At 45.9% G+C, this 27,492-nt stretch overlaps 1 protein-coding gene across 7 annotated transcripts in view; it reads left to right on the top strand.

The window, feature by feature from the left end:
- Window positions 1-27,492, top strand: part of ST3GAL3 (ST3 beta-galactoside alpha-2,3-sialyltransferase 3) — a 193,085-nt gene that overhangs the window by 142,489 nt on the left and 23,104 nt on the right. For all 7 annotated transcript variants that reach the window (XM_046662000.1, XM_046662003.1, XM_046662001.1 and 4 more), the window contains 4 exons: window positions 20,368-20,462; window positions 23,667-23,730; window positions 24,570-24,665; window positions 24,926-25,112. In XM_046662000.1, the coding sequence (XP_046517956.1) occupies window positions 20,368-20,462; window positions 23,667-23,730; window positions 24,570-24,665; window positions 24,926-25,112 (442 nt within the window). The remainder of the gene's footprint in view (window positions 1-20,367; window positions 20,463-23,666; window positions 23,731-24,569; window positions 24,666-24,925; window positions 25,113-27,492) is intronic.

Raw genomic sequence — 27,492 nt, 5'->3', positions numbered from 1 at the left:
ATGGAGTGTATGTGGGAGGCTGGGGTATGAGGCACACCAGGCCTTGGGCCTTTGATAAAAAGATCAGGTCAGAGGATAGGACTTCTGAAAGCTTCACTCACTCATTCTGAAGCCTTCAGCTTCCTGTGTTAGAGCAAGTTGGCTCTCATCTAACCAGAGCAATCAATGTCTGGGAGCAGGGCCAAGCCTGGCCCAGGGCTGAGAGAGTCCTGCTGAGGCTGTTGGTGGCTATTGGCAAGGCAGCCACTGCCGTCACCCCTATCTCTGACCTGGCACTCCCTGAGGGAGCAGGAGAGCATGGCTGATACCAGAACTGGGAGGAGAGGGCAAGAGTGAAGGAAACTGACAGTTACTGAGCAGCATGGGGTACCATGAACTTTGTGTGCCTATCTCATTTCATCTTCACTAATAACCTGTGAGGTCGAGGTACTATTAGCCCCATTTTGTATTCATTCATTCAACAAATATTTATTGAGGGCCTGCTAAGTGTCAGATGCTGCTCTAAGTGCTGGAGATAATAGCAGTAAGCACAACGGACCAACATCCCTGCCTTTGTTGCAGCTCATATTCTAGTGGAGAAGCAGGCAAAAAACCCAGATATATAAATCAAATGTATAGTGTATTAGATAATTGGTATTACTAGTGAAAAATAAAGCAGGAATGGGAAAGAAAAGGTTAGAGAGTGGTTGTCATTTTAGATAGGGTGTGAAACCTGAAAGAAGGTAGGGAGGGGCAGTGCTGATGTCTGCAGGAAGAGCCTCCAGGCAGAAGAAACAGCTGGCACAAAAGCTCTGAGTTGGGATCTGAAAAAGGAAAGAGGCCTATGTTGCTGGAGTGGGAGATAATAAGAGATGAAGTCAGACAGTTAAGAGAAGTCTAAAGCAGGGGACCTTGTAGGTCACTGTAAGGATGGATGATTTTGCGCAGCAGAGTAACGTAGGTGTTAAAGGATCGCTCTGGCTACTTTGATGAACAGAAACTGTTAAGAGGCAGGGAGTCCGATGAGGAGGCTGTTGTAGTAATCCACAGGAGAGATGATGGTGACTCAGACCACAGTGGAGGCCGTGGAGGTGGTAAGAAATTGTTGCCTTCAGGATATATTCTGAAGGTAGAGTTGACAGGTTTGCTGACTGCTCAGATGTGGCTATGAGAGAAAGAAGAATCTAGGCTGACTTTAGGTGTTTAGCCTGAGCAACTGGAAGAATAACAAATGTGCAGTTTACCAAGATGGAGAAATGATTGCAAGAAGAGCAGGTTCTAGGGGGAGTATTAGGAACCCGAGTTTAAACACGTAAAGTTTGCGATGCCTCTTGGACATCCAAATGGAGATATGGAGAAAGCAGGGGAATATACAAGTCTGGTATTCAGGGGAGAGGTCCAGGCTATGAAAATGGAAAAGATCACCAAATAAGTGAATGTAGACAGAGAAAAGAAGAAGGACAAACCACCATTTAGTGGTGCAGAGATGAGGAAGAAACTGCAAAGAAGAAAGAAAAAGAGGAGTGCCCAGTATGATAGTTGGAAAACCAGGAAAATATGGTATTCTGGAACCCAAATTAAGAAAATATTTCGAAAGGAATGATTAACTGTGTAATATGTTGCTGGTAGGTAGGGTGATCGTATAAGTTATTGTTCAAACTAGGACACTTTTGAGAGTGAAAGTGGACATTATTAATAATTACTCCAGGATAAGACACATAAACCAAGATCATCCAGGCAAATTACAATGTTGTATAGTCACTCTACTGATAGGTCAGTAAGAATTGACCATTGGATTTAGCAACCTGAAAGTAACTGGTGGCCTTGAATGATCAGTTTAGGCGTCATTAGAATGGATTCAAGAGAAATGGGAAGAGAGAGATTGGAGATGGCAAGTGCGGATAACTCTTTCAAGGTGTGTTTCTGTAAAGAGAGAGAAATGAATGGTAGCTGAATCTAGGTGGTAGGTACACAGGTGATCATTGTACTATTCTTTCAACTTTTCTGTATGTTTGAATTTTTTTCAATAATATAGAATTGGAAAAGTGAAAATGTTAAAGCTTTAAAAAAAAAGAGAAAGAGGTAGAGTTTAATGTGGGAAAAGTAACATATTTGTATGCTAATGGGAATAATCCAGAAATGAGATGATGCTCATGAAATAAGTGAGTGAAGACTTCTTGGAGCAATGTCCTTTAGTAAATGGGAAGGGATAAGGTCTAGGGAACAAAAGTTGGCCTTAGTCATGAGTATGGACAGTTGAATTAGAAAAGAAAAGTGGAGCATGTAGAACCAAACGCAGGCAAGTGGTGGTGTGGAGCTTGCAGAAGTTCCATTCTGATTGTTTCAGATATTTCAGTGCGATGATAAGCAAGGTCATGTGTTGACAATAAGAATGAGGGAGGGGGGCTGGCCCCATGGCCGAGTAGTTAAGTTCACGCGCTCCCCTGCAGGCGGCCCAGTGTTTCATTGGTTTGAATCCTGGGCGTGGACATGGCACTGCTCATCAAGCCACGCTGAGGTGGCATCCCACATGCTACAACTGGAAGGACCCACAACGAAGAATATACAACTATGTATCAGGGGGCTTTGGGGAGAAAAAGGAAAAAATAAAATCTTTAAAATTCTATTCTAAAAAAAAAAAAAGAATGAGGAAGGAATACCCATTAGAAAATAATACCCATTAGAAATGACAAAAATAACTAAAACAAATAGTAACAAATGTTGGAGAGGTTGTGGAGAAAAAGGAACCCTCATACACTGCTGGTGGGAATGCAAACTGGTGCAGCCACTATGGAAAACAGTATGGAGATTCCTCAAAAAATTAAAAATAGAACTACCATACAATCCAGCTATCCAACTACTGGGTATCTATCCAAAGAACCTGATATCAGCAGTTCCAAAAGTCCAATGCACCTCTGTTCATTGCAGCATTATTTACAATAGCCAAGACGTGCAAGCAACCTAAGTGCCCATCAACAGATGATTGGATAAAGAAGATGTGATGTATATGTATATATATGGAATACTACTCAGCCATAAAAAAGAACAAAATCGTCCCATTTGCAACAACATGGATGGACCTTGAGGGTATTATGTTAAGTGAAATAAGCCAGATAGAGAAGGACAATCTCTATATGACTCCACTCACATGAGGAATTTAAACATGTGAACAAAGAGAACAGATTAGTGGCTACCAGGGGAAAGGTGGGGTGGGGGGTGGGCACAAAGGGTGAAGGGGTGCACCTACAACACGACTGACAGACAATAACGTACAACTGAAATTCCACAAGATTGTAACCTATCATTAACTCAATAAAAAATAAATGAAAAAAATTGAGGGAGGAGGTATTGGAAATGTGAAGAAAAAGGAGAAAGTATTAACCTAGGAGAACGGAAGAGTAGCTGGGCTGGTAAAACTGTACCATTGCCAGGCAACGTAAACATTAAATTCTCTTGAATTGAAGGTGAAACAAACCAGCATGTGTTTTTCTCTGGCCAGCTACCTTCGTCTGTGCAGGTACATGCCCAGAGTAGGGAGGAAGTTGAATTTAACCACAGCTGTGTTTTAGCTGCGTGAGAGAGGAGCAAAGAAGTTGAGGATGGCTGAAGTTCAGGTTTTCCCACCCTGGCTCTGATTCCTGAGAGGGTTTTCGCTCATGAGTTTCTGCTCCAAACTGGCTTGATTGCCAGTGAGGTCATTTTTCTGCTAACTCCATGTAAAAGCTGTTACAGTCTCTGCCTCAGGGAAGGTAGCCTGCTGTGGGCTTGGTGTACATTATTATATTTCGACTTATGTATAGACAGTGTGTTCACCACCAAAAGTCTAGTTTCCATCCATCACATACACATGGGCCCCTTTACCCCTATTGCCCTTCTCCACCCCCTTCCCCTCTGATAACCACCAATCTGCTCTCTATATTGTGCGTGTTTGTTTATCTTCCGCATGTGGGTGAAATCATGTGGTGTTTGTCTTTCTTCACCTGACTTATTTCTTTAGTTACTCTCCCCTGGAAATCTATCACTATAGATTCATTTGCTTGTCTTTGAAGTTTGTATCAATTTTATCATGCAACATGTGTCTGATTTCTTTTGCTCAAAAGTTTTAGGAATACTGAAAAAGAGTTTTTCAAAATGGTTGTATGAATTTTTACTCCCATCAGGAATGTATGAGATTTCAAGTTGGTCTACATCTTTCATAAGGCCAGTATTTTCTGCCTTTTTAATTTTCGACTTTTTTGGGGGTTGGTGCAGTAGAATAGTATTGTGGTTGTAATTTTATTATCCTTGATACCTCATGATGTCAAGTATATTTCACTGATTGGACATTTAAATATTCTGGGTTTTGTTGGTTTTTGTTTTTTATTTTTACTAATGCTTCTTGAATTAGGAAAAAAAGATGTTGAGGATGAAAGCAAGGAAGTGATTATAATGATTGATTTGGAATTTAAGATGGGTGAGAACTGCAGTAAGAACATAAGAAGGTGAAGAACAGTAAAAAGATGATAGAACGAATGGCTTGAAGATCCAAGTGTGTTGGAGGATGTTGGAGTTTAGCTCCAAGAGTAAGAGAGCTATAGCTATTTGGATAGGTAGAGGTGGTCAGAGAGTGAGAGCTAGAGACTGAGATTAGAGAGGGCTTTAGTTATTAGTAATGACCCAGTCTAGGATAAAATTTAGGAAAAAAATAGTTGAGATGGGGTAGAGAATAAGATCACTGGAGGAGCGGGCGTCAAGGTAGGCCTGCCTTGGAGTTTACCAGTTTCGAGGTATAGAAGCAAGCTCACCTCTCCTGTTCCCTGCTTTTTGAGGAAGCAGTATGCTAAAAATATTGTGATTGATGATGCTTGCTTTAGAGTTTCTCTTCTTTACCTTATTTTTGACTGAGCCTGCAGTTGAGGGGGGAAGGACCTGCTAAGGAAGGTGGCGCTAGACTTCACCAAACGCAGAGATCGGTCTATGGCCATGGTCAAGGCTGGCAGAGATCAGAAAGACAGCTAAGGTCATAGAGAAGCGCCTGGGGAAGAGAGCCAGTCAAGCGTCAGAATTGAGGGTCTTGGCTGTCAGGTATAAGAGATTAAGTCACAGAGGCCATCATAACGGAACAATAGGTGAGGTTAGGAATTTGAGCCTAAGTCAATAATATCAATAATATGGAGCTTCTAAAGATCTTCTAAGAAAGGGACCTGATGGGCTGGGGCTTGCTTGTCTCTAGGACTCTTTGCTCTACCAGGCATTAGCAATAGCATGTCTTGGGAAGGTGCCTAGAATGACCTACAGCAAGTCTCTTCTCCTCCTTCCTAGTGGTTGGCTGGATGATCATGATGTGCTGAGTGCACTGGGGAGTAAGGGAGCTCAGGATGGACAGGTGTAAAAGAAGAAATTGAATGCTGCAGCTCAGTGATTAATGGCTGTGGCAGATCCCTGCCCCATGTGTAGGGCCCATTGTTGTGGCTGGTCATTGATTACCTACAATTTGCTAGGTGCTGTTCTAAGTATTAGGGATGTGTGGTAAAGATAAGACACAGTGATAAGACAGTCTGTCTCTCAGAGCACCTCTCAGCTTTTCGTGAGTTCAGATGTAGGACCTCTTGGGTTTGCAGGGTCCAGGACATCTGTGTGCAGGTGAGAAATGGCAGAAGTAGTGGGAGTAGCAGAATCTGTGTTTGTACAAGGGCTAGGATTCTTTTTTTTTTTTTATTGAGTTATTGATAGGTTACAATCTTGTGAAATTTCAGTTGTACATTAATGTTTGTCAGTCATGTTGTAGGTGCACCACTTCACCCTTTGTGCCCACCCCCCACCCCAACTTTCCCCTGGTATCCACTAAACTGTTCTTAGTCCATAATTTTAAATTCCTCATATGAGTGGAGTCATACACAGATTATCCTTCTCTCGCTGGCTTATTTCACTTAACATAATTCTCTGAAGGTCCATCCATGTTATTGCAGATGGAATGATTTTGTTCTGTTTTGCAGCTGAGTAGTATTCCATTGTATATATGTACCACATCTTCTTTATCCATTCGTCTGTTGATGGGCACTTAGGTTGCTTCCACGTCTTGGCTATTGTAAACAGTGCTGCAATAAACATTGGGGTGCATAGGACTTTTGGGATTGCTGACTTCAAGCTCTTTGGATAAATACCCAGTAGTGGGATGGCTGGATCGTATGGTAGTTCTATTTTTAATTTTTTGAGGAATCTCCATACTGTTTTCCATAGTGGCTGCACCAGTTTGCATTCCCACCAGCAGTGTATGAGGGTTCCTTTTTCTCCGCAACCTCTCCAACATTTGTTGCTATTAGTTTTAGATATTTTTGTCATTCTAATGGGTGTAAGGTGATATCTTAGTGTAGTTTTGATTTGCATTTCACAAGGGCTAGGATTCTTATTGTAGGACAGTTCTCCCTGTGCATCTTGACAATAGGATTGTGACAGGTGGGGTTTCTATCTTTCACTAGCTTGACCCATTCTATTTGGCAATTGATCTAGTATGTGGGGAGAGAGAATTCTGCCCCTGCAGCCTCACCCAAGGTCTCCAAAGTCAAGAACAGTGCTGGAGCCCATGGACTAAAGAAGGCAGCTAGAGTACTTTGCTATAAGAACAGAGTCCTCAGCTAGGGCCAAGAGGGACCTGCGTGGGAAATTCTAAGAGCATTCTGCATTAATGGGGCACTGAAGGATGTGTGACATAATCCGGCCACATGGGTTCAGGGGCTTCAGACTTCCCTAGCCAGCACAGGTGGCACACTGTTCATGCTTCCCTGCAGAGAGAGGCAGGTAGGCCACACGCAGGCTCCAGAGGCAGTGAATAGCCAGATAAGTTGCACATTAGTCCATGACTTGGGTGCTCCTCATTGAAAAAAAGGGAGGAAGAGTAGATTTAGGGGAAGATAATGGACTCTTTTTTAAAAATATGTTGAGCCTACGTCCCACTGGGATACCTTGGGCAAGATGCTCCAGATGTAGTTGGATATGTAAGTCTTGAGCTCGGGATATCAGTCTAAGTTTGAGATGAAGGTTTAGCAGCCACCAGTCGGGCATACGTGTCTGGATGTTTGGAACTTGAACTCTCCTGAAACAATCACATTTTCCAGCCTTTTCTTTGCAATCCTTCCAGGGCCTATAAGCAGTGATGGGATGCAGGGTAGATGGTGGTCAGCAATGACTGCCCTTGTGCCCGTCCCCTGGGCTGCCTTCCCCATTCCCCTCCTCTGAAGGCAGAAGGTCTCATCTGACAGACAGCTTCTGCTCATTCACTGTCATGTTGTCTCATTCCTGAGCTGAGAAAAAGATGGCTGAACCCTTCTTCTGGGTATCCCATTTACCTATGGGGCTTGGAAAATAATATACCTGCATTATTTTCCTGTAGCTGCTGTAACAAATTATTCTCTCACAGCTCTGGAAGCTAAAAGTCCAAAAATCAGTGTTCCTGGGCAGACATCAAAGTGTCAGCAGGGCCGCACTCCCTCCGGGTGCTCTGGAAGATTATCGTTCCTTGCCTCCTCCACCTTCTGACTGCTGGCATTCCTTGGCTTGTGGCTGCATCACTTTGGTCTCTGCCCCATGATCACATTGCCTTTTCTTCTGTATGTGGTAAAATCTTCCCCTGCCTCTGTCTTCTAAGGACACTCGTGAATACATATAGGGCCCACTTGGATAGTTCAGGATAATCACCTCTTCTCAAGATCCAACCTTTACGAAGCTCATATCTAGCAGGGAAACACAGACAATAGCAACTAATATGTAAATTATTTAGTAAATAAGAACAAGATAAATACTGTGGGGGGAAAAAGAAAAGTGAATGGCAAGATGAAAGGAGCAGGTTGCAACGTTGATTAAGATGGTCAGAGTTTACCTCATGGGAAAGGTGAGATAAAGCCCAAATAAAGACTGCAAGGAGGTGAGGGAGTAAGCCAAATGATTATCTGAAGGAAGAGTGTTCCAGGCAGAGGAAACAGCTTGAGTAAAGGCCCTAAGGCAGCAAGGAGTGTGGCTGTGGTACAGTGAGCAGGCAGAGAGCATTAAGAGATGAAATCAGAGAGGAAATACGGGACGGGGAATCAGAGATCATGGATGGCCTCATAGGCCATTGTAGGGACTTCACCATTTACTCTCACTGAGATAGGAAGACATTGCATATGTAGAGAGATTGATTCTTGGTACAAGAATGGACACTTCCTCAGTTTTATCAAGAAGGAAGAAAGTGGAGCAGACGCAGGTGGTTTTGTAGATTTGGTGGGAGGCAGATCTCTGGTCTCACTTAGCAAATATTTATTCAGCACCCACCATGCCAGGCACAATTCTAGGTGCTGAGGGATATGGCAGTCAACAGAATAGGCAGACCACTATTCACACAGAGCTCACATTCTCCACATGATAATAAACTAATACACGTATGAGGAATGGCACAATAGGGTTGATGATTGAGGAGCATCCTTCTGGCCTTTGTGGGAGACTGGATGGAGGGCGAGAGTGGGAGCTCGTCACTGCCCCTTACAGTAGTCAAGAGGTGATGATTTGGACCTGGGTGGTAGCAGTGGAGACAGAGATAAGTGGATAGATTTAGAATATTGTCAGAGATTAACAGGATTTGCTGATAAGTTAGATGAAAGGCAGCCAAGGAAAAGAGATGAGTCAAGAATGACTCCAAGGGATACCATTCAGTTGGCAAGATAGAGGTTTGTTTGTAAAATATGTGTTCCTCTTTGTAGAATGTGATGGTCCTGGGCAAATGGGACTAAAAAAGGAAAAAAACCCACCCCTCCACCATGGTCATAGACATTCTCCCCATTTCTTTGAGTTCCATTGCACTCCTGTGCTTCCAGCTAACCTGATACAGCAGTGCCCAAACTTGGTTGAATCCACCCAACCACCTTTTCTGCTTCTGCTTCTGGGCCACTGAACTGTTAATGGAGAACACAAATGCAGGCCTCGGCCACACTGTGCCTTCATGGTATCTAGCCCTGCCGAGTGCTCAGCGCTAGTCAGCGACGCTTGTCCTTGGTTGACTTACCATGGTGACTGTTCTAAACCTTTACCATTCATAAGTTACTACAGTCCATACCTTTCATACCCACAATCCCCAGATCCCCAACCCCAGAGATTTCCCAGAGAAAGTCTATCTGGTGAGCATTTACCTCTAAACGCACCTATTGGAGTAGCCATCTTCACATCCTCCCCGTTTTTACCGGGGAAAAGGTATCCTGCCTTCTGTGTCCCCTTTCCCTCCTTGGGTCTCACTCTGCTGTTACCTCCTCTATCTCTTGAACTGCCTCCCTCTTCTTCTCTGCTTGTCTCCTTCCCACCCGAATATAGACATGCTCAATTCTTTCCCCTCCCACTTCACTCTGCAGCTACCATTCCATCTCTGTGCTCTCCTTCACTATCAAGTTTCTTTAGAAATTGTCTTATCTCTCTTGAACACATCCTCACTTCTCTCCCTCCTCAATGCCCTGCAGTCTGGTTCTGTCCTCTCTCCATCCCTGATAGTGTTGGAATGAAGGTGCCAGTGATTTTCATGTATCCCCAAAGACAATGTGATAAATAAAATATGGATGTAAATGGTGCTGATCCATGAGGTTACTGTGAGGATGAAATAAGATAATGTGCATAGACTACTTAGACCAGTGTCTAGAACATGGGAAGGGCTCAATAACTGTAAATTGCTGTTATCACTATCATTATTATTGGGGCATTTATCACACTTGCCTCCTTCTGTACTTGGCTGCTTCACCCATTATCCACGAGGGCAGGGACTCTGAGCTGTTTATGGTCATATTCCCAGGGACTAGTGCAGGGCCTGGGATAAGGTGGGGCTTAGTACATATTGGAGAGATGGGTGGTGGGCACTGAGGACAGACGGGACCGTGCCCTTGGCCTCTGGTTATGTGGCTTCTGTAGACAGTCTGGCCATCATCCATGCTCTCACTGGAGGAGGGGCACTTGCCTCATAGCAGCTTCTCAGCTCACAGTTCTCTCCTCCATCTCCTCAAGTCCCCCTCCCCTTACTAGGAAGTTCAGACCCCTTCCCTCCCTCCTTCGTCCACACTGGGTACAGCTGTCAGCAGAGTCAGTGGGAGCTGTCAGCGGGAACCCAGGCACTGCCCCCTTGAGGGCCTCTGGCTCAGCGTTTCCTCTCCTCCTTCAGCACAGGCCTCCCTGCCTGTCATACATGTCATGCATGTGGCTCCAGCCTGTCTGGACACAGATGTGGCCACAGTCCCTAAGCAGGCGGAGGGGCATAGCCAGCAGTATTTCAGACCCAGGAGGGGTTTGCTGTGAAACAGTAGAGACATCACTGGAAGCCTGGTCCTTTAGAGCAGGCAGATCCAAGTGTCCATGAGGAGCCACACAAAGGCAGCCCCCAAACTGCCACAGGTGAGCAGAAATTTGCCCTGGATTGGCCCAGGAATACCCACACTGTGGAGCCTGTCGTCCTGAGCTGCTCCTCCCTCTTCCAGCCAGTGGGCATTTGCTGAGCACCTGCTGTATGCTTGGTGGTATGCTGGGGTACCACACAGTCTAATGGGAAAACAGACGATTACATTAGTGTGTGGTAAGTGCCGTGAGGACTGGGTGCATGAAGAACAGTGGAGACACAGCAGGGGCCTCAGTCAGCCCTGTGTGGCTCAGGGAAGACTCCTGCCTGTTGAGAGGTAGAGATGCTGGAGTTGGGTAGAAGAATGAGCAGAAATCCAGCATATGAATGAGCAGGGGAAGAGAATTCCAGACAAAGGGAACAGTGAGCATAAAGGCATGGAGGTACTAAAGAGCCTGGCAGGTTCTAGAAACTCTAAGTAGTTGGATATGGCTAGAGCTTAGGGAAAGGGAAGAGCAGGGTGGGGGGTATCTAGGGGGTTGTCTGAGACAGGATCCAGATCACAGTGGCTTTGTAAACCAGACTAAAGAGCTTAAACTTTATCCTCTAGGTAGCGGCTGCCAGTGGCAGAAACCCGTATCAAACTAATTCAAGCAAAAAGGCAATGTATTGGTTTATATAACTGTTAAGTTCAGGGGCTGAACTATCTGCAGGCCCACCTAAATCTAGGACTCAAACAGTGTTTTTCTCCCCATACCCTGCCTCTGCTTTCCTCTGGTGACTGTGCTTTAGGACGTTTGCTCGCTGGAGCCACAGAAGGTGCTCCAGCAGTTCTAGGCCCAGGGTCAGCCAGTTTCTTCTTAAAGGTCGAGATGGATGTTTTTGGCTTCGTGGGCCATGAACTACTGTCACAGCTACTCAGCTCTGCTGTTATAGCTTGAAAGCAGCCATAGACATTAGGTAAATGAATGAGCATGGCTGTGCTTTAATGAAACTTTATTTATAGGAACAGGCAGCTGGCCTGTGGGCTGTAGTTTGCACAAGCCCTAGGCTGAAGTGGTCATTACAGCTCACCATCTCAGAAAAAGGGAGAGACTCATTTAATGTCCAAATATTAAATCTCAGAGACAAATTTAATTCATCCCACTTGGGTCAGGTGCCCATTGTTGAGCCAGTTACTGTGGTTCTGAGGAGTGAAATATCTTGATTGGCCAACCTGGGACATGTGCCCATCCCAGTAGCAGTGGTGGGGTCAGCTCAATTAGGACCATATGGAATGCAAACTAGGATGTGCTTACAGAAGAAGGGGGAAGGAATGCAAGGTGCCAACAAGAAAGAGCATGAACTGAGTGCCCGAAGTTGCCAGTGATGATCCAGCTTGAAATTGGTCCTGACACAGCCTCAGGGCACCAGGCCAACTCTGGCAGTGCCGATGCACGCCCTGCCCTTTTCCCTCTGTGCGGAGTTCGCACCTCAGCTGCTTTATTTACACCCAGTCAGAATGCACTTGTCCACTCATTCCTTCCTCACACATTTCTCCACTTGCCTGGTTGAGACTAGAGGACGGATTCACTGGGAGGGGCTACCAGGCTGAAGCTCCTGTGCCCTCGGTGGACGCTGCTTCCCTCTGTCCAGCCTCAGCAGTATCTCTCCTTGTCTTGAAGAGAAGGTTCTCTTCTCCCCTGTGCCTTCGCCCACACTACCCTTCTCCTCAAACACCCTCCCCAACATTCTCCGCCAGGCTCACATTTACTTATCTTTCAAGGCTCAGCTGGGTTTTGTCATCATCTTCTTCAAGAAGATTTTCCTACATCCCTAAGTTGGTCTAAGACCTTTGTATCCCTGCCCATTCCAAATCACAGGATGTGCAGATGTATTTTCTTATGATTATTTGTTTACCTATGTCTACCATTAGCTCCATAAGGGAAGGACTAGGGCTAATTTACCTTTAGGTCCCCAGTCAGCACTCTGCAGAGGACGTGGCACTGAGTAGGCAGGTAATTGTTGGACAGGGCTGTATTTTCCAGCTCCATCTAGTCCCACACAGGTTATGGAGGCCCGAGCTCCGTGCTCATGCTTGGACAGGACCTATTGGTTGGTATCTGCTGTTTGTCTTCTGTACGTCTAGGCTGCTTCTTCTTGGACGTATGCCCGCCTGCCCTACAGATTTGCCATCCTTTCTCCTCAGACTGGTCTCCCATAAGATCCATTCAGGTGGTCGGTAAGGGAAATGGCAGCAAGATGTAATTTTGCCAAGGCATTTAGAAAGTGCTCATCTTGCTTTCTTGGACATATACCAAGGTCTTACTGTGCAGGGCCATTTATGGTGGGGCTGCCACAGCAAGATCCCAAACAAGACCAGGTAGATTCTAGAAAACCTGTGTCCCTCTGCTTTGTTCACCCCACCACTTCCCAGAGCAGGTTTGAGGAAGATGGATCTGTGGGTTTGTCTTTCATCCCATTGGATGACCATCTCACTTTTTTTGGGGCCAGGGCCTGTGGCCGAATCTAGTACACTGATGCGCTGGGGCCCACTACTGGGCTCTTCCTTCCCTTTGTCTCCTGGGCTGTTCTGACTGCTCACACTTATTGGGAAAAGTGGCTAAAAGGCTGGCCACCCAACCAACAGGCACAGATGAAGAGCTGAAGCTGTATGTTGCCCTAATCCAGCAAACCCACATCTGGAGGCACATTTTTTAGTTGGGTTGGTGGGAATTAGGAGGAAGATCCTACTCTGGGTGTCTGCTGGTGCCCACACAGAACTACTCCCCGCTCCCTAATAAGACCTGGTCGGCTTTCCTGCTGGTCTTTGGGCACAGGCTGATGTTCTGGACATTAGGAAATGGTTTAGATTGATGAGCCAGAGTTGGGGACATTCACCTTCTGCACTGCACCTCAGCCACACTACTGGGCATTAAATGAGCTGGAAGATCTCTTTGGAGGGTCCCAGGTTGCCCTTCCTGTCTGATGAGAGTGTGTAGGTGTGTGGGCAGGGCAGCCGCATGGGTCGTGGATTCCCAGCCATGCTATGCGAGGCACAGCAGTCAGACCCACCTCAGCATGTGCTCTCCTAGAGCCCCAAGGCCCCAACTACCACTCTCTCGTATCTAAGAAGAAAAGAAGGTCCCAGTGCAGTTTCTGTCTCCTCCTTCCCCTGTTCCTTCTCACGCACTCACACACACCCTACTGAAACCTGATCCTGAGGCCGCCTCCCGGGGTTCTGGCAGGGCTGGCGGGCTAGGGCCTGTCTGCTGGATCCTGCCCCACCCTGCCCTGCTACCCCCTAGGCCACGGCAAACAGGTGAGGCATCCCACACTCCCCTAGTCTGACCAGTCATTCCACACCTAAAGGGCCACCTCTGCCCCAGCCAGGCCCCCAAACTGGCACACTGGTCTCTGGACAAAAGCCCCTGAACTGTATTCCAGGTGTAGCATGAGGCTCTGCCCAGGCCACCTGCGGAATTAACACAAACACACATGCATACACCACCTCTACCATCACGCCACCCCATTTCCTGTTGTTTATGACCCCTGGCTCTACTTCCAACCCCTCTGCTGGCATTGAGCCACCTCATGGGGGCTGAGCAAAGTGCAGAGGGAACACTAGAAGAAGAGACAAGTCTACCTGGGGTAGTCAGGCAAGCTGTCCGAAGGAACGAGCATTTGAACTTAAAGAATAAGATAGGATTTTCCAGGCAAATAGAGAGGTTGGGGAATAGGATTGGGAGGTGGGACGACATTTCAGGCAGAGAGACTGCATGTGTAAATGCTTGAAGTAACCACCTTGTTCAAGGAGCTACAAATAGTGCACGATTGGTGGAATATAATGGTAGTCTCAGAGGACTAAATCCAGATTGCATTAGATCAAAGAGTGAATAGGAGATGAGGAAATTGAGACAGACTATCCACTGGTCTCTCTAGAAGTTTTGCCATAAAGGGATAGAGAAAGATTGGTAGCTAAAGTGGGTACAAGGTCAGAAAAGTTTATTGAGTTTGTTTGTTTGTCTGTTTTCACATGGGAGAGACCTGAGGTTGATTGTGTGCATAGGGGCAAACAGACAGGAATGGGATGCACAGGATGATGGAGAGATGAGCTTTGGTGGGCGTAGCAGTCTGGTAAGGAAGCAAGAAGCTGAAGGAGTTCCTATCTGATCGTCTTGGTTTTGTCTGTGAAGTGAGAGAAGAGATATCTGCTTAGAGAAAGTTGGAAGGGATAGAGAGTTTACGGAGAGTGGGGGAAGTTGGGAATAGGTAATGAGCAAATTTGAGGGTCCAACTAAGATTCAAGTCTATGAATTTGTAGTGGCATCAGTCCACATGAGAGAGTGTGTGTCTGTGTGTGAGTGTGTGTGTGTGTGTGTGTGTGTGTGAAGGGGTGTGGTGTGTGTGTTTCTAGCAGCATTTCACGTATAAAAAGAACAAGAGTATAGGATTAGATTAATCTCTGGTTGAGTCTTGCCTAATGGCTGGGACAAAAAGACAATGGAACAAGGGGGTATAGGGTCCTGGCAAGAGAGAGCTTGAAGAGATGCCTGGGATTCTAGCCAGGAAAGTGATATAACCTGAGAATGCAGAAAACTTTTCTAAGACTCAAAATCCAGAAGCAATAGGAGGAAAGATTGATAAATTTGACTACATTTTTTAAAAAATGTATTGCAAAAAAAGCGAGAAAAGAAAACACCGTATGCCAAGTAAATAAACAAACAAACAAATGGGAGAAATATTTGTAATTATACCTCAGAGGATTTATGTATTTAATATATAAATAACTTCAAAAAAAAGAGAAGATTGTTAGCTAACATTATGGTGTAGGGTAATCATATTGCAATATATAAGTGTATCAAATCAATCTATTGTATATCTTAAACTTTCACACTATTATATGTCAGTTATATCTCAAAAAAGCTGGGGGAAAAAAGAGAAGAAAAAGGCCAGTAACCCTGTAGAAAAATGGGCAAGAGATACGAACAAAGTTCACAGAAAAGAACTGCAAATGGCCGTTTCATACATAAAACGATGTTCAATTCCACTTATAATAAAAGAAATCCAAATTAAAACAACACTGAGATACTGTTTCTCTCCTATCAAACTGGCAAAATTGAAATGTTTGACAGTATGCTCCATTTGTGAGGCTGTGGGGGAAATGGCACTTTCATATGTTGCTGGTGTGTATTGCAAAATGGTACAGTTCCTGTGGAGGGGAACTTGGCAATGTGCAGCAAAATTATGTATGTGCATTTCCCCTTTGACCCAACACACCCACCTCTAGGAATCTGTTCCAAAGATACATCAGTAAATGGAAAATGACATATACATGACGTTATTCACTGTAACTACTGTTGGTGGAACCTACTTTACAAAAGACTGGAAACTACGCAGGGGGCTGATTGAATAATGTATGGTACATAACCATGATGGACATCATCAAGTATATAACTCTCATACTACCTGTGGAGTGATCGCCCTTATATCTTATATAGTGAAAAAACAGTAAATGAAACAGTGTATTTAGTGTGTTACCTTTTTATTGCATAAAGAAAGGAATAGGAGTACACACACATATTATGTGTTTGTTACATCAAAAAAAAAAACAAAGAAAAGATAAAATAAAAACTATTAAAAATGAATACTATATGGGAATAGAAGTAACATGAGTCAGATACAGAGATGAAAGTTAGACTCCTCTGAATATATCTTGCTTTATGAACTTAATTTTGGAACTATGTAAAGTTTTATATCATCATAAAGTTTAATTAAAATGAGGGATAAGCAAACCCTAAAAAGCAAAAGCAAAATGAAACAAACGAACCTATGTATCATTGATGAATTAAACTCAGCAGAATTATTTCAAGTGGCAAAAGTAAAGTAATTTGTACTTTTCTAGAAGGGTATGCCCCCATGGCAAAAAGAACTACAAAGAACTTTTCATTGTTCTTAGTAATCGTAGTGTTAGCAATGTTATTCTCAAATTATTGCATGTTTTCTATATGTATGTGTATGTATCTATATGTATGTATATATTAAGATAAAGCAAATAAGTAATTGTGTTAATATCACTATCAACAAGGATATCTACTTGAGAGAAAAGACATACAAATATAAAATCAAAGAAGGTAAGTAAATGGATGACTTTTATGTGAATTATGTCTCAATAAAGCTATTTGTTTAAGAAAAAAAAGGAAGGTAAAGTACAAATCTTGCAATCCTAAATTTGAACTGGGTATACCAGTATAAATACATGATGTATTTTCTCTTTAAAAAATTATTTCCTAGTTTTTTGTTCCCCTGAAAGTTCTAGAAACAATGACTAACCCATGATGGCATGAGCATCCCTAGCTACCCAAATGGTGGTCTCTAAATACCATTTCCATTTAAAAGTAGCCAAGGCTCCTTGAGAAAATGACTGATTCCAGGAGAGGGCAAGAAATGTACAAGATGAGCCCGGAACACCTTTGCATAGCAGAAAACAAGGACAGTAATCTAAGATTACTGGAGTGTGTCAAAAGGATTCAGGAACCAAGATGAAAAGGCCAAAGGGGAAAAAAAGAGGAGGAAACTTGTGTCTTTAAAAGAGACATGGAGGCCAGCCAAATTCAGTGTGTGGACCATGCTTTCATTGGGATCTAAATAAACCAACTGTTACAATAAGCAGCAACAACAGTGAGAAAATAAGAGAAATCTGAAAACTGACTGGCTCTTTGTTGCTATTAAGAAATAATCATTTTTTAAATGTGATAATGGCTTTTAGAGGAGTTGTTTATGTTTGGACATGTTTTTTAAGGTGTCCTTATCTTTAGAAATTAATGCTGAAATATTTTATGGAAGAAATGGCATGATTTTTGGGATTTTCCAAAATAAAACAGAAAGAAAGTGGATGGGGTATAAAAGAAACAAAAATGACCATGATCGATAATTGCTGAATCTAGGTAATGAGTACATGGGCGGTTCACTGTACTGTTTTTTTTTTTCAACTTTTGTACGTGTTAAATTTCTCATAATAAAAAGTTTTAAGGGGGCTGGCCCCGTGGCCCAGTGGTTAAGTTCGCATGCTCCACTGTGGCAGCCCAGGATTTCACTGGTTCGGATCCTGGGCACGGACATGGCACCACTCATCAGGCCACGCTGAGGCGGTGTCCCACGTGCCACAACTAGAAGGACCCACAACCAAAATATACAACTATATACTGGGGGGATGTGAGGAGAAAAAGCATAAAGAAAGAAACAAAAAGAAGATTGGCAACAATCGTTAGCTCAGGTGCCAGTCTTTAATAAAAATTTTTTTAAAAAGTTTTAAAAATATATGCACAGGAGGGAAAAAGAGTATTCCTTGCACAAAGGTGCACCCAATAGCAGAAAGAAATGCTAGAGGGAGGCTGACTCAATCTTCCAGGGAATATAAAGAGGGCCTACAAAATAAACATGTAAAACTTTGAAGGCCGCTTTAATCAGGTCCATTTAATGCTTTTTGCCATGATCTCTCCCATGAATTTTTTTTGCTCATTACTTATTGTCTTAGTCAGCTCTGGCTGCTATAACAAAATATCATAAGTTGGGTGGCTTATAAACAACAGGAATTTACTTCTCTCTGTTCTGGAGGCTGGAAGTCCAAGATCGTGGTGACAGCATGGCAAGGGCTCTCTTCCAGGTTGCAGGTGGCTGACTTCTTCTGTATCCTCCTATGGCAGAAAGAGAACTGGTTAGCTCACTGGCCTCCTTATAAGGGCACTAATCACAATCATGAAGGCTCCACCCTCATGACCTAATTACCTCCCAAAGACCCCGCCTCCAAATACCATCACAGTGGGCATTAAATTTCAACATATGAATTTTAGGGGGGCACACAAACATTGAGTTCAAAGCACTAATATTGTAAGTCCTCCTTTTTTGGTCATATTTTCATTTGTGTAACCTTCTGCATCTGATTTTTGGGAGGTCAATTTGTATCAGGTTACCAGCAGCTTGTGGTTTTTCTTGTTTGACTCAATCTCTGTGTATTAGGAGAATGTTGTGTCCATTTGCATAGTAATGTTTTCATAATATTATAAGTGAAAAAAGTAGTTTACAGAGCAGTCTAAAAAATAATATAGGAAAAGAAAAATCAGTACAGATATATAACAAAAGGTTAATTATCTCTGTATTGTAAGATTTATTTATTAGTGTATGTGTGCACCTGTCTGTGTTTTTTCCAAAATTAACACGTATTACAAGCAACACCAAAAATAAGCGTTTTTTAAAAAGTAAAAATAAACATAATGAACTTTCTAATCAGCTGGAAAAAAGAGAGAAGGGAGAGGAAAAGGAAAAAATATGTTGAGACCATTTGGCTAGATCTTAGGAGATTTTATTAGCATATGACATCCAGTACATATTGGGAAGCAGATAAAATCCTGTCCTAGCCTGACTGAGAAGCTTTGCAAACATTTTATGAGCTCAGTCCCGACGCAGGAGAGGCTCTTGCTGCAGCTCATCCAGGGATCTTGTGTCCTTTGCTGTTACATGAAGACTATGGCCAGGATCATCAGTGCCTCTGTCACAACTGCAAATATATGAATTCACTTAGATTTTATATACTGGGTATGAGAAACATGCATGACCCTTGCACACGGAAGGGAAGTGTACTAACTCAGAAGTCCAAAAGAAAGCCCTATGCAGGAATGGCCTTTCCATACTATCACGTGTTGACTGCTTCTTCCTAGCAGCGAGTGACGGTAGAGGGAGCAGCATTGAAGGTTTTCTGCTTTTTTCAAGTTCACTTCAAAATCTCTAATAATATTAGACTTCTGATTACTGTTATTCTTCTTGGGTATGATGATTGTAATGGTGTTAGTGGTGATGGGAATGAACAGTGTATGCTGGGGTTAGAGAACGTTAGGAGGGGGAAGTTCTAGCTTCTGAGCTTGGAGGGCCTCTCCTCCAATCTTAAGTTTTTCACTGGCTGATTCAGGCTGAGTTAGAATTAAAGAGACGGAGCCACCAAGTCCTAGGCCTCCACACATTCGTTCTTGGCCAAGAAAGCCCTACGCAGGTCCTACAGGAAAACTCAACGTGCAGTAAGGGACTAGGTGCTGGCCATCTTCTGGGCTGCCAGGTGCCCTGAAAAGGTCTCAAAACCACGGTGCGAGTTTCCATGTGAAGTCGTGTTGTCCAAGCATTTCTGAAGAGCTTGGTTCCTTCTCTCCCTTGTCACTCTGTCCTCACTCCCTTCTTCATCCCTTCTGACTTTGTCCCATCCTTCTCAAACCTGCACCCTGCCCTACCCACTCCTCAGCTTTCCCCCAAAAAGTGAAACTTGCCTTTTCCCTTCTCCTCAACTCAGCATTACCTCACTGTTCCTTCTCTCTCATTTTTCCTCTCGTCTTTCCTCCAGGCCAAAATTACCCCCTCCGCTTAACCTCCTTCCCCTCCCCCAGCCCCTGAGGACCTTTTCCCTCTGTCCTTCTCTCTGCAAACAAATGTGCTCAGGCTCCCACTTGTCTGAGACTCCCCTCAGCCCTGCCTCCCAGCCACAGGATACTGTGATCTTCCTCTTCTCTCTCAAACCTGTATCTCCTATGGCTGTTCACCTGCTTTGCCCTCTCATCATGAGTTCTTCCTCCTCACCCTGGGTGGTCCATCTCCCAGAATTCTTTCCAAAATTCTGTCTCCCTGCATTGGCTGTATTTTTGGGTATTCTTCTGCTCAACTGGACAATGTCTCATCTCTGTGTTCCCAGATTGCAGGAACAGTGTGGACAGTAGTAACTATTTGATGGATGCATGCATAGATAACCTGCCAGAGAGCTTCCAGCTCTGAGATGTTGATCCCTGCCGAGCAGATCTTGTCTTTCCACTCCTACAGCTGGCCACATAAGGACTGGCCAGGCCTGCTCCTTTAAACTCAGTCTCCGCTGAACAAGATCTGTCAGACCCCTCACAGCAGCTGCTCAATGAACAAGCGGGAGTAGGGAGGGTGTGCTGGAATGTGGAAGGTCGCTTCCAGCAGATCCATAGTGAAGACATTTGTACCGAAGAGCCAACCAGTACTCCAGCCTGTTGCATTTGGGAATCCTCAATAGCCCTGTTGTATTCCAGGTTCTCCAAGCCAGCACCCATGTTCCTGGATGACTCCTTCCGCATGTGGGCTAGGATCCAGGAATTTGTGCCGCCTTTTGGGATCAAAGGTCAAGGTATGCTGGGAACCCTGACCCACTCTACATTAACATCTCATCCTCCAAACTGTCTCCCTGCACTTCATGACAGGGCTGTACCCTTAGAAGTCCTCATGCTGGGGATCCCCCTGCTCTCAACAGTGTCCTTCCTTCTCTCCCTCTTTCCCTTCCTTCATTTTTTCTTACTTCTTTAGTGAAATATTTATTCAGTGCCTCCTACTTTGCCAGGGCTGGGCATACCACGGTGGAGTAGATAGATATGGTCCCTCTCCTCAAAAAGCTCCAGTCTGGTGGAGATACAGATACTTAGGGTGCAGGACAGTAAGGACTCTGATGAGGGAAGAACCTGGTACTGTGAGATCGCAGAAAAGGGGTGTCAGAGACATCAGCACTAGAGAAGTAGGCATGAGGGGGAACATCCCAGAGAAAATAGAGGCCATCCCCCACCACTGTCCCCAGGCTCCCCCATCATCCCCTCCTGTGGTTTTTCCCCTTAACCTAGTCTCCCCTCCAGCCCTTTCTTATCTGTCCAAGGCTAGCCCTTCCCCTATACTCTCAGACCTGTCCCCTTCCATTGCCTTGGAGACCTCACCCATCTCATTCCCTCCTAACTTAAGATTTTCCTACCCCTGATAGTTTTAACAGTTCTGTTCTCTTGTCAAGTTCTTGCACTGTTTCATGGCTTGGTAGAGTTTGGGCTTTAGGGTCCAGCATAGAAGGATCAGATCCCAAAATTATCTCTTTACAAGCTGTGACCTTGGACAAGTTACTTAACCTGTCTGTGCTTGAGTTTCTTCACTGGTTAAATGGGGAGAACAATACCATTGAATTAGCTTGTGGTCAGAATTAAGTAAGATAACTGTTAAAGGGGTGATATCATTTGACCAGGGACTCAAGAATACCTGAACCCTCTACTCAGCCAGTCCACCCGTCCCTGAAAAGAAGACAGTGGCCAGCAAAAGGACACTCTTGAACTGAAGCTTGGACCTCACACCTTCAAAGACAAGTCTAATGGGTTGGGTTGAACCAGATAAAGAACTTATTTTTCCTGGGTGCGTGTAGCCAAGCAGCCTCCTCTTTTCTCCTAAATCCTCACTTGAGACTCTGATCCTACTAAGCTATGAAGGCCAGGAATGGCCAATACAGAGCCCATTAGCCAGCAAGAAGAAAGCACCCAATAGTTTCTGCCCTTTCTGCTAAGGTTCCCCTCCTAGAAAATGAAAACCCAATCTGTATCCTCAGCCTTGGCCAATTAGGGCAATATGCTTTTCCTCAGAGGTGAAACTGGAGGTGGGAAGAGGAGGGGATCTGTGGCCTTCCCTGAAGCCCACTGTGAGGTGTATCTGAAGGCACTTAGTATAGAACATTCCTTAAGGTTCCTTTCCCTTTCTCATTCCACTTCTGGAAAGATTAGCTGTGCCCTGTCTCTTCTTTCTCACCGTTTACTCCTGAAGAACTTCTCCTCCCACCACTCCAGTGAAACTACTCAATGCTCGTGAGATCCAGAGGATACTTTTCAGTCCTTAACTTGACCTCTCGGCTGCATCTGACAGTATTTTCCACCCTATATTTCAAAAAATTATGAAGTTGTTATTTTTAATTTTGGAAGCATCCTTTCTTTACATGAAATAGTTCAGGTATATAAAAAAGCATAAAGACTAATATAATGAGCACCCAGGTACTCTCTACCCAGCTTAAGAAATATAAGACAATAAGATACAATTACAGCTCTCTGTAGCCCCTCCCATGCCATGCCCCTCCTTCCCAGGACACCATTATCCTGGTTTTGGTGTTATCATTCCATGCCTCTTTATATATTTCTATGACTTATTTATGTATCCATTAAAAATCTGGTATTGTTTTTGCATGTGTTTGAAGTTTACAAATGGTATTATATATGTGTGTGCGTATATTTTTCAATTTGATTTTTTTTGCTTATGCTTTTCAGATTTATCTGTATTGGTACACGTAACCCTAGATCATTGATTTTGTGACTGCTGTGTAGTATTCCATGTACCACATTTAATCTATTTTCCTTTGGTGGACATTTAGGTTGCCTCCAACAATTTGCTATTACAAACCATTCTGCAATGAACATTCTTGTACAAGTCTCCTTAAACAAATGTGTGAGTTTTTCAATGCTATCCATCTAGAAGTAGAGTTGCAAGATCTTAGTCTATGCACATCTGTATCTTTACTTGATATTGTTAAGATGCTGTTCGCTGTGTTGTACCAATTTACTTACTTTATCTTTAGGTCTTTAGATAAAGACCTACATTATCTTTTTATCTTCCTAACTACTCTGCACAGTAAGAATTACCATCTTCATTTGAAAGATGAGGAAACCAAAGCTCAAAGAAAGTAAGTGATTTGTCTGAGGTCACAGAGCTCATAAGTGGCAGAACCAGGATTTAACTCCAAAGCCACTATCATTATACATTGTATTATAATGCTCTCGTTAAACCGGGGTTTGAAAGGAGAGCAATTATCGTTGCCAAAGCTGGAGAGAGGCCAAGAAGAATGAGGTCTGAACAGTGGTCACAGGATCTGACAGCACAAAGGTTCTGGGGCCCTTGCTGAGGACAGCCTGAGTGGAGTGCAGGTGGGCAGATGCCAGGCTGCAGAGCTTGAAGAGGAAAGAGGATAAGGAGGTAGAGACATCCTAGCAAGAACAGGATTAGAGATCGGCCGTGGCAGAGGGAGGAAGTGAGAGGAAAACCATATCAGAAAATGAGGCAGAGTGGTCTGAGTCAGGGAGCTGGCTGGGCCCACTCCAGCTCTTCATTGTTGGTGTCTCGTTTGCTTCCTGGTGGCTCTGCTCAGTGGGGACATGAAAGTGAGCACAAGGTGGTCTCTGTCTCTGAGCAAGTGCTCCCATTCTGGAGGAGATTGAGATGCCCCAGCTCCCAGGCAAGTCCTACCTGGAGATGCATGCCCTGCGGGCCTGACTACAGAGCCTCCAAAAGCCAGATGAGGCTCCCAAGGAAGGGCTGGGGGAGCCATGGGGAGGAAACTGACAATGGCAGAGATGTGCATGCCTGCCTGTTCTCCTGCCTCCATCTCCTTTCTCAGGGAGAAAGGCCAATGACCCAGCCCAGCCTCGTGTCCAGAGCTCCCTCCCCCAGCCTCTGCCTCCACGCTAGCCCCAAGAGCATGTGCCTGTAAAAATTTCATGGGAACTTAAGTGACCCTCTAACAGAAATCTTCCTCCTCTGTCCACAGACAAGCTGATCAGAGCCATCTTGTCAGTCACCAAAGAGTACCACCTGACCCCTGCCTTGGACAGGTGAGCCATTGCAGCCCAGCCTCCTGCCCCTCAGCTGCCTGGCATGTGCAGAGGTGTTGAGGCCCAGCGGCCTTTCCTGGACATGAGCAGACTCCACCACATGCACATGTGCACACACAGTACACACACTGGGGTGGATGAGCAGATAAGTGGGGCCATCCAGCTGGACTTGCACCTCGTGGGCAATAAGAACTTGGCAAGACATCTCAGGCCTCAGATGTCAGAGGCCTAAAAGGGTAAAAACTGAAGATACTGGGACTGGGATCCGCCCGCCACTGGGACTGAGGGGCTGGGTGGTGGGGGCAGCTGAAGGGGCCAGGGCTTAAATCCAGGAGGTAGTGATAGCTCTGAAGCCGACAGACCCTGGATGGGGGAAGCGCCAGGGGCAGGGGCAGGAGAAGCAAAATAAGTAGGGTTCCCTGGTGGCTCCTGGGAGCGTGGGGGCTTCTGAGTCAAATATAAGCTGAACCTTGAGTCCTGGAGCCTCCAGGCCCATTCCTCTCTTCTTGCTTTTCTGGCATAGCCCTCAAGCTCAGCCCTAGGAGAATCTTTCACCCAGAATGCCGTCTTACCTGAGCCTCCTTCCTCAGCACCCCAGAGCTAGTGCCTGAGCCCTTTCGACACCTACGCTTTCCTAGAGAGTGTCAGGGACTAGGCACGTCTGAGAGCCCCAAGGGGCCCAGCTACTCACAGATGGAACTGCTGCCAGAAGCCCACTAGTCCTCTTTCTCTGTCCCGGCCTGTGCCTGGCCAAGGGCATAGGGTCAAGGGCCAAAGAGATAGGGGAGAAGGAGACCTGGTGGACAGCTCTCCAGAGGTCTCTGCCTCTCTGTCCTCAGCCTCAGTTGCCGCCGCTGCATCATCGTGGGAAATGGAGGTGTCCTTGCCAACAAGTCTCTGGGGTCACGAATTGATGACTATGACATTGTGGTCAGGTGAGTTCCCCAAAGCAGTGCGTTGGGCACCTGTGTGTCCTGGCCCAGACCCGAGTCCCTGAGCCATTGAGAACTGTCTGTCTGGCCAGTTGGGCTAGAGGTCAGCAGAAGCCTCAAGAAGAACCCTGGGTTGGAGGGCTTTGGATTGGAAAGGTAGGTGGCACCAAGTGACCTGGGATATTCTGGGGTCATGGTGCCTCCCCAAACAGACCACATGCAATGAGCCCAAGGCAGGCTCTGACTGGGCCTGCTCTCTGTAGACTGAACTCAGCACCAGTGAAAGGCTTTGAGAAGGACGTGGGCAGCAAAACGACCCTGCGCATCACCTACCCTGAGGGCGCCATGCAGCAGCCCGAGCAGTACGAACGGGATTCTCTCTTTGTCCTCGCTGGCTTCAAGTGGCAGGACTTCAGGTGGTTGAAGTACATCGTCTACAAGGAGAGAATGGTGAGCTCACTGTGCACCAGCTCCTTCCCCTCTTGGCCTGGCCTTGCCCAGCTTCTGAGTCAGCCCCTTCCTTTGAACTCAGCAAAGAACAAGTAGGAACCTTTCCAAAGAAGCATTAATGACCCAAATCTGAAAGACACACAAACGCAACCAAGGGACAAAGAGGCAACCAAGGGACAGAGAGGCCAGCAGATGCCAAGGTCACTGGCCCAGACTTCTGGAGCTGATATGCCTGATATCTGCTGCCTGCCCCAAGATGCCCAGGCTTCAGGTCCTTTCTCAGCCTTCTCTAGCCAGACCCCAAGTCCCTCCTCAGCGCCCCTGTAGGCCCTTATCTGGCCTTTGATCCCTGGTAAGGAAAGCTCTTATCTGGCTCACCCCAGCATTACTCCTAACCTTCACACTCCCTGCCCTGACCTTGTCCTTGCCTCCCCAATGCCCTCGTACCCTCTGTGAGGTCTCTCTGCCTCTGGTCATGTGAGTCCATCCTCAGTCCCAGCCAGGGGAAGAAGGCCTTATTTGGGCCCTGGGGCCACTCTTCAGGGACAACTGACCCCTCAACTTGAGGGAGCCAGTTCTCAAATCATGAGTCCTGATCCCTCTCCACTTTGTACTTTTGCCACTGGCCTGCACTTGGGTCCCCAACCTGCCAGTGAGTCTGTTTCCACTCTGGGAATGATCAGATTCTGTACTCATTGTTCTAGTCAGGCAAAGGTCTGGGCCCATTTCTTTAGGCAACTTATGTGACTGAGTAGGGTCAGACAGCTCTGTAGCAGACCACCCACTGAATCCCCTCCTGAGTCTCTATTTCTCAGCTCTGGGCCTACAGACACACCTGCCAACTTGTCCAGGACCATTCCCCCTCTCCCCTCAACTAGCTGTCACCAGCCACCCCTAGGGGAGGGACACTGCAGAGTTCAGGCCATTCATCTTCCAATACCCAAGCCTCCTACCAGAGGAGAATGATGACAGATGGCCCTCCGCCTACAGTAAGAGGCTAGTTCTTTCTGGAGGTTTAGAGGAGAGTTGGGGGGCAGGAACAGCTTAACCTGCCCATGGAGGTCTCAGTGCAATTTGGTTTAACTCCACAGCCTTTTCCCAAGCAAGGCCAAGTGCAGGCAATGTCAAGTAGATAGCGAGTGAGAAAGAAGACAGAAGTCAGGTCCAGAAATTCAGGTAGGTGGGACAGTGGGGAAGGGAGCCCACCTCAGAGCCAGGCTGAGTGAGGCAGCCAGGCTCCTCTGGGTCCAGCCCAGCTGCCCACAGGAGAGGAACGGGTTTGGACTCAGCCAGCCCCAGCTGCAAGCAGGCCACTGCCCTCGCAAACCAAGCAGAGAATTGGGGCGGAGGGAGCACCCCTCTGTTTTTAGAACCCTAGGGCCTGAGACACTAGTGTCCTCAGAGCTTTCCTCTTGAAAACAATGAGAGCTTTCTTCTTGAAGGCAATGAAATTGGGATCACAGGTAGACACTGTTAAGGGAGACGTGGAAAGAAATTGGGTCTGCCTTAGTGAACCCAGGGAGCCTGGGGGCGGCTTTCTTACCCTGGCCTTCTGCCCATTTGCCCATCCCTCCTGGCATATCCCTTCTTGTGCTGGTGGGCACATGTCAAAGGAGCTCCCAGAGGGCAGGGTCCTGATCCCATTTGCTTCTTTACCCTTCAGTGCTCAGTCACCACAAATGATCTGGAATTGGCTCAAACACCAGATCCAGCTTCCTACTGGGCAGACAGGGAGAGTTATTCCCTCCAAGAACACCAAGGTCAGTTAACTCAAGGCTCTTACAAGTCATCCAAGAGAGGAAGAAAAGAAAGAAGAAAAGGAAGGAAGCCAGCTGGAGTCATAAGACCCGCTGTGCTCGGGTCACTCGGAGAGCAGACAGCAGGGCCTCACTTTACCCTGGAAGAGCCAGAGGAGCTCACAGCCTGGCCTGGCCTGGCCTTGGTGGCAGGCTGATCAACGGTACTAGAGCAGTTGGGATGAGGAAGTGTGGGCTGTGCTCAGGCACACTCACCCATGCTGTGGTCTGTGGCCTGGCCTGGCCACGCCCAGGAATTTAGGACCAGCCTGATGTTGGTGAGAATTCCTTCACAGAGTTGGTGGGTGTGAGTGGGAAGGAGAAAGAGGAGACAGGAGGGAGTCCTCTAAAGTTCCATGATCCTTCCCTGGCTCGAAAGTCAAAGATAATTTGGGCCTTTAGAGTAAGCTGCCAGAGGAAAGCCAGTCATGCCCATGGCCTCACTAATCCAGCACCCAGCATGGGCCTGCCCACCTCTCCCAGCACCCAGTGTGGGCCTACCCACCTCTCCCAGCACCCAGCCTGGGCCTGCCCACCTCTCCCAGCACCCAGAGTAGGCCTGCCCACCTCTCCCAGCACCCAGC

The sequence above is a fragment of the Equus quagga genome, chromosome 5 (assembly GCF_021613505.1).
Source record: "Equus quagga isolate Etosha38 chromosome 5, UCLA_HA_Equagga_1.0, whole genome shotgun sequence".
Taxonomy (NCBI): Eukaryota; Metazoa; Chordata; class Mammalia; order Perissodactyla; family Equidae; genus Equus; species Equus quagga.
Note: the sequence above shows the minus strand (reverse complement) of the source record. Positions and strands in the feature narration are given on the sequence as shown.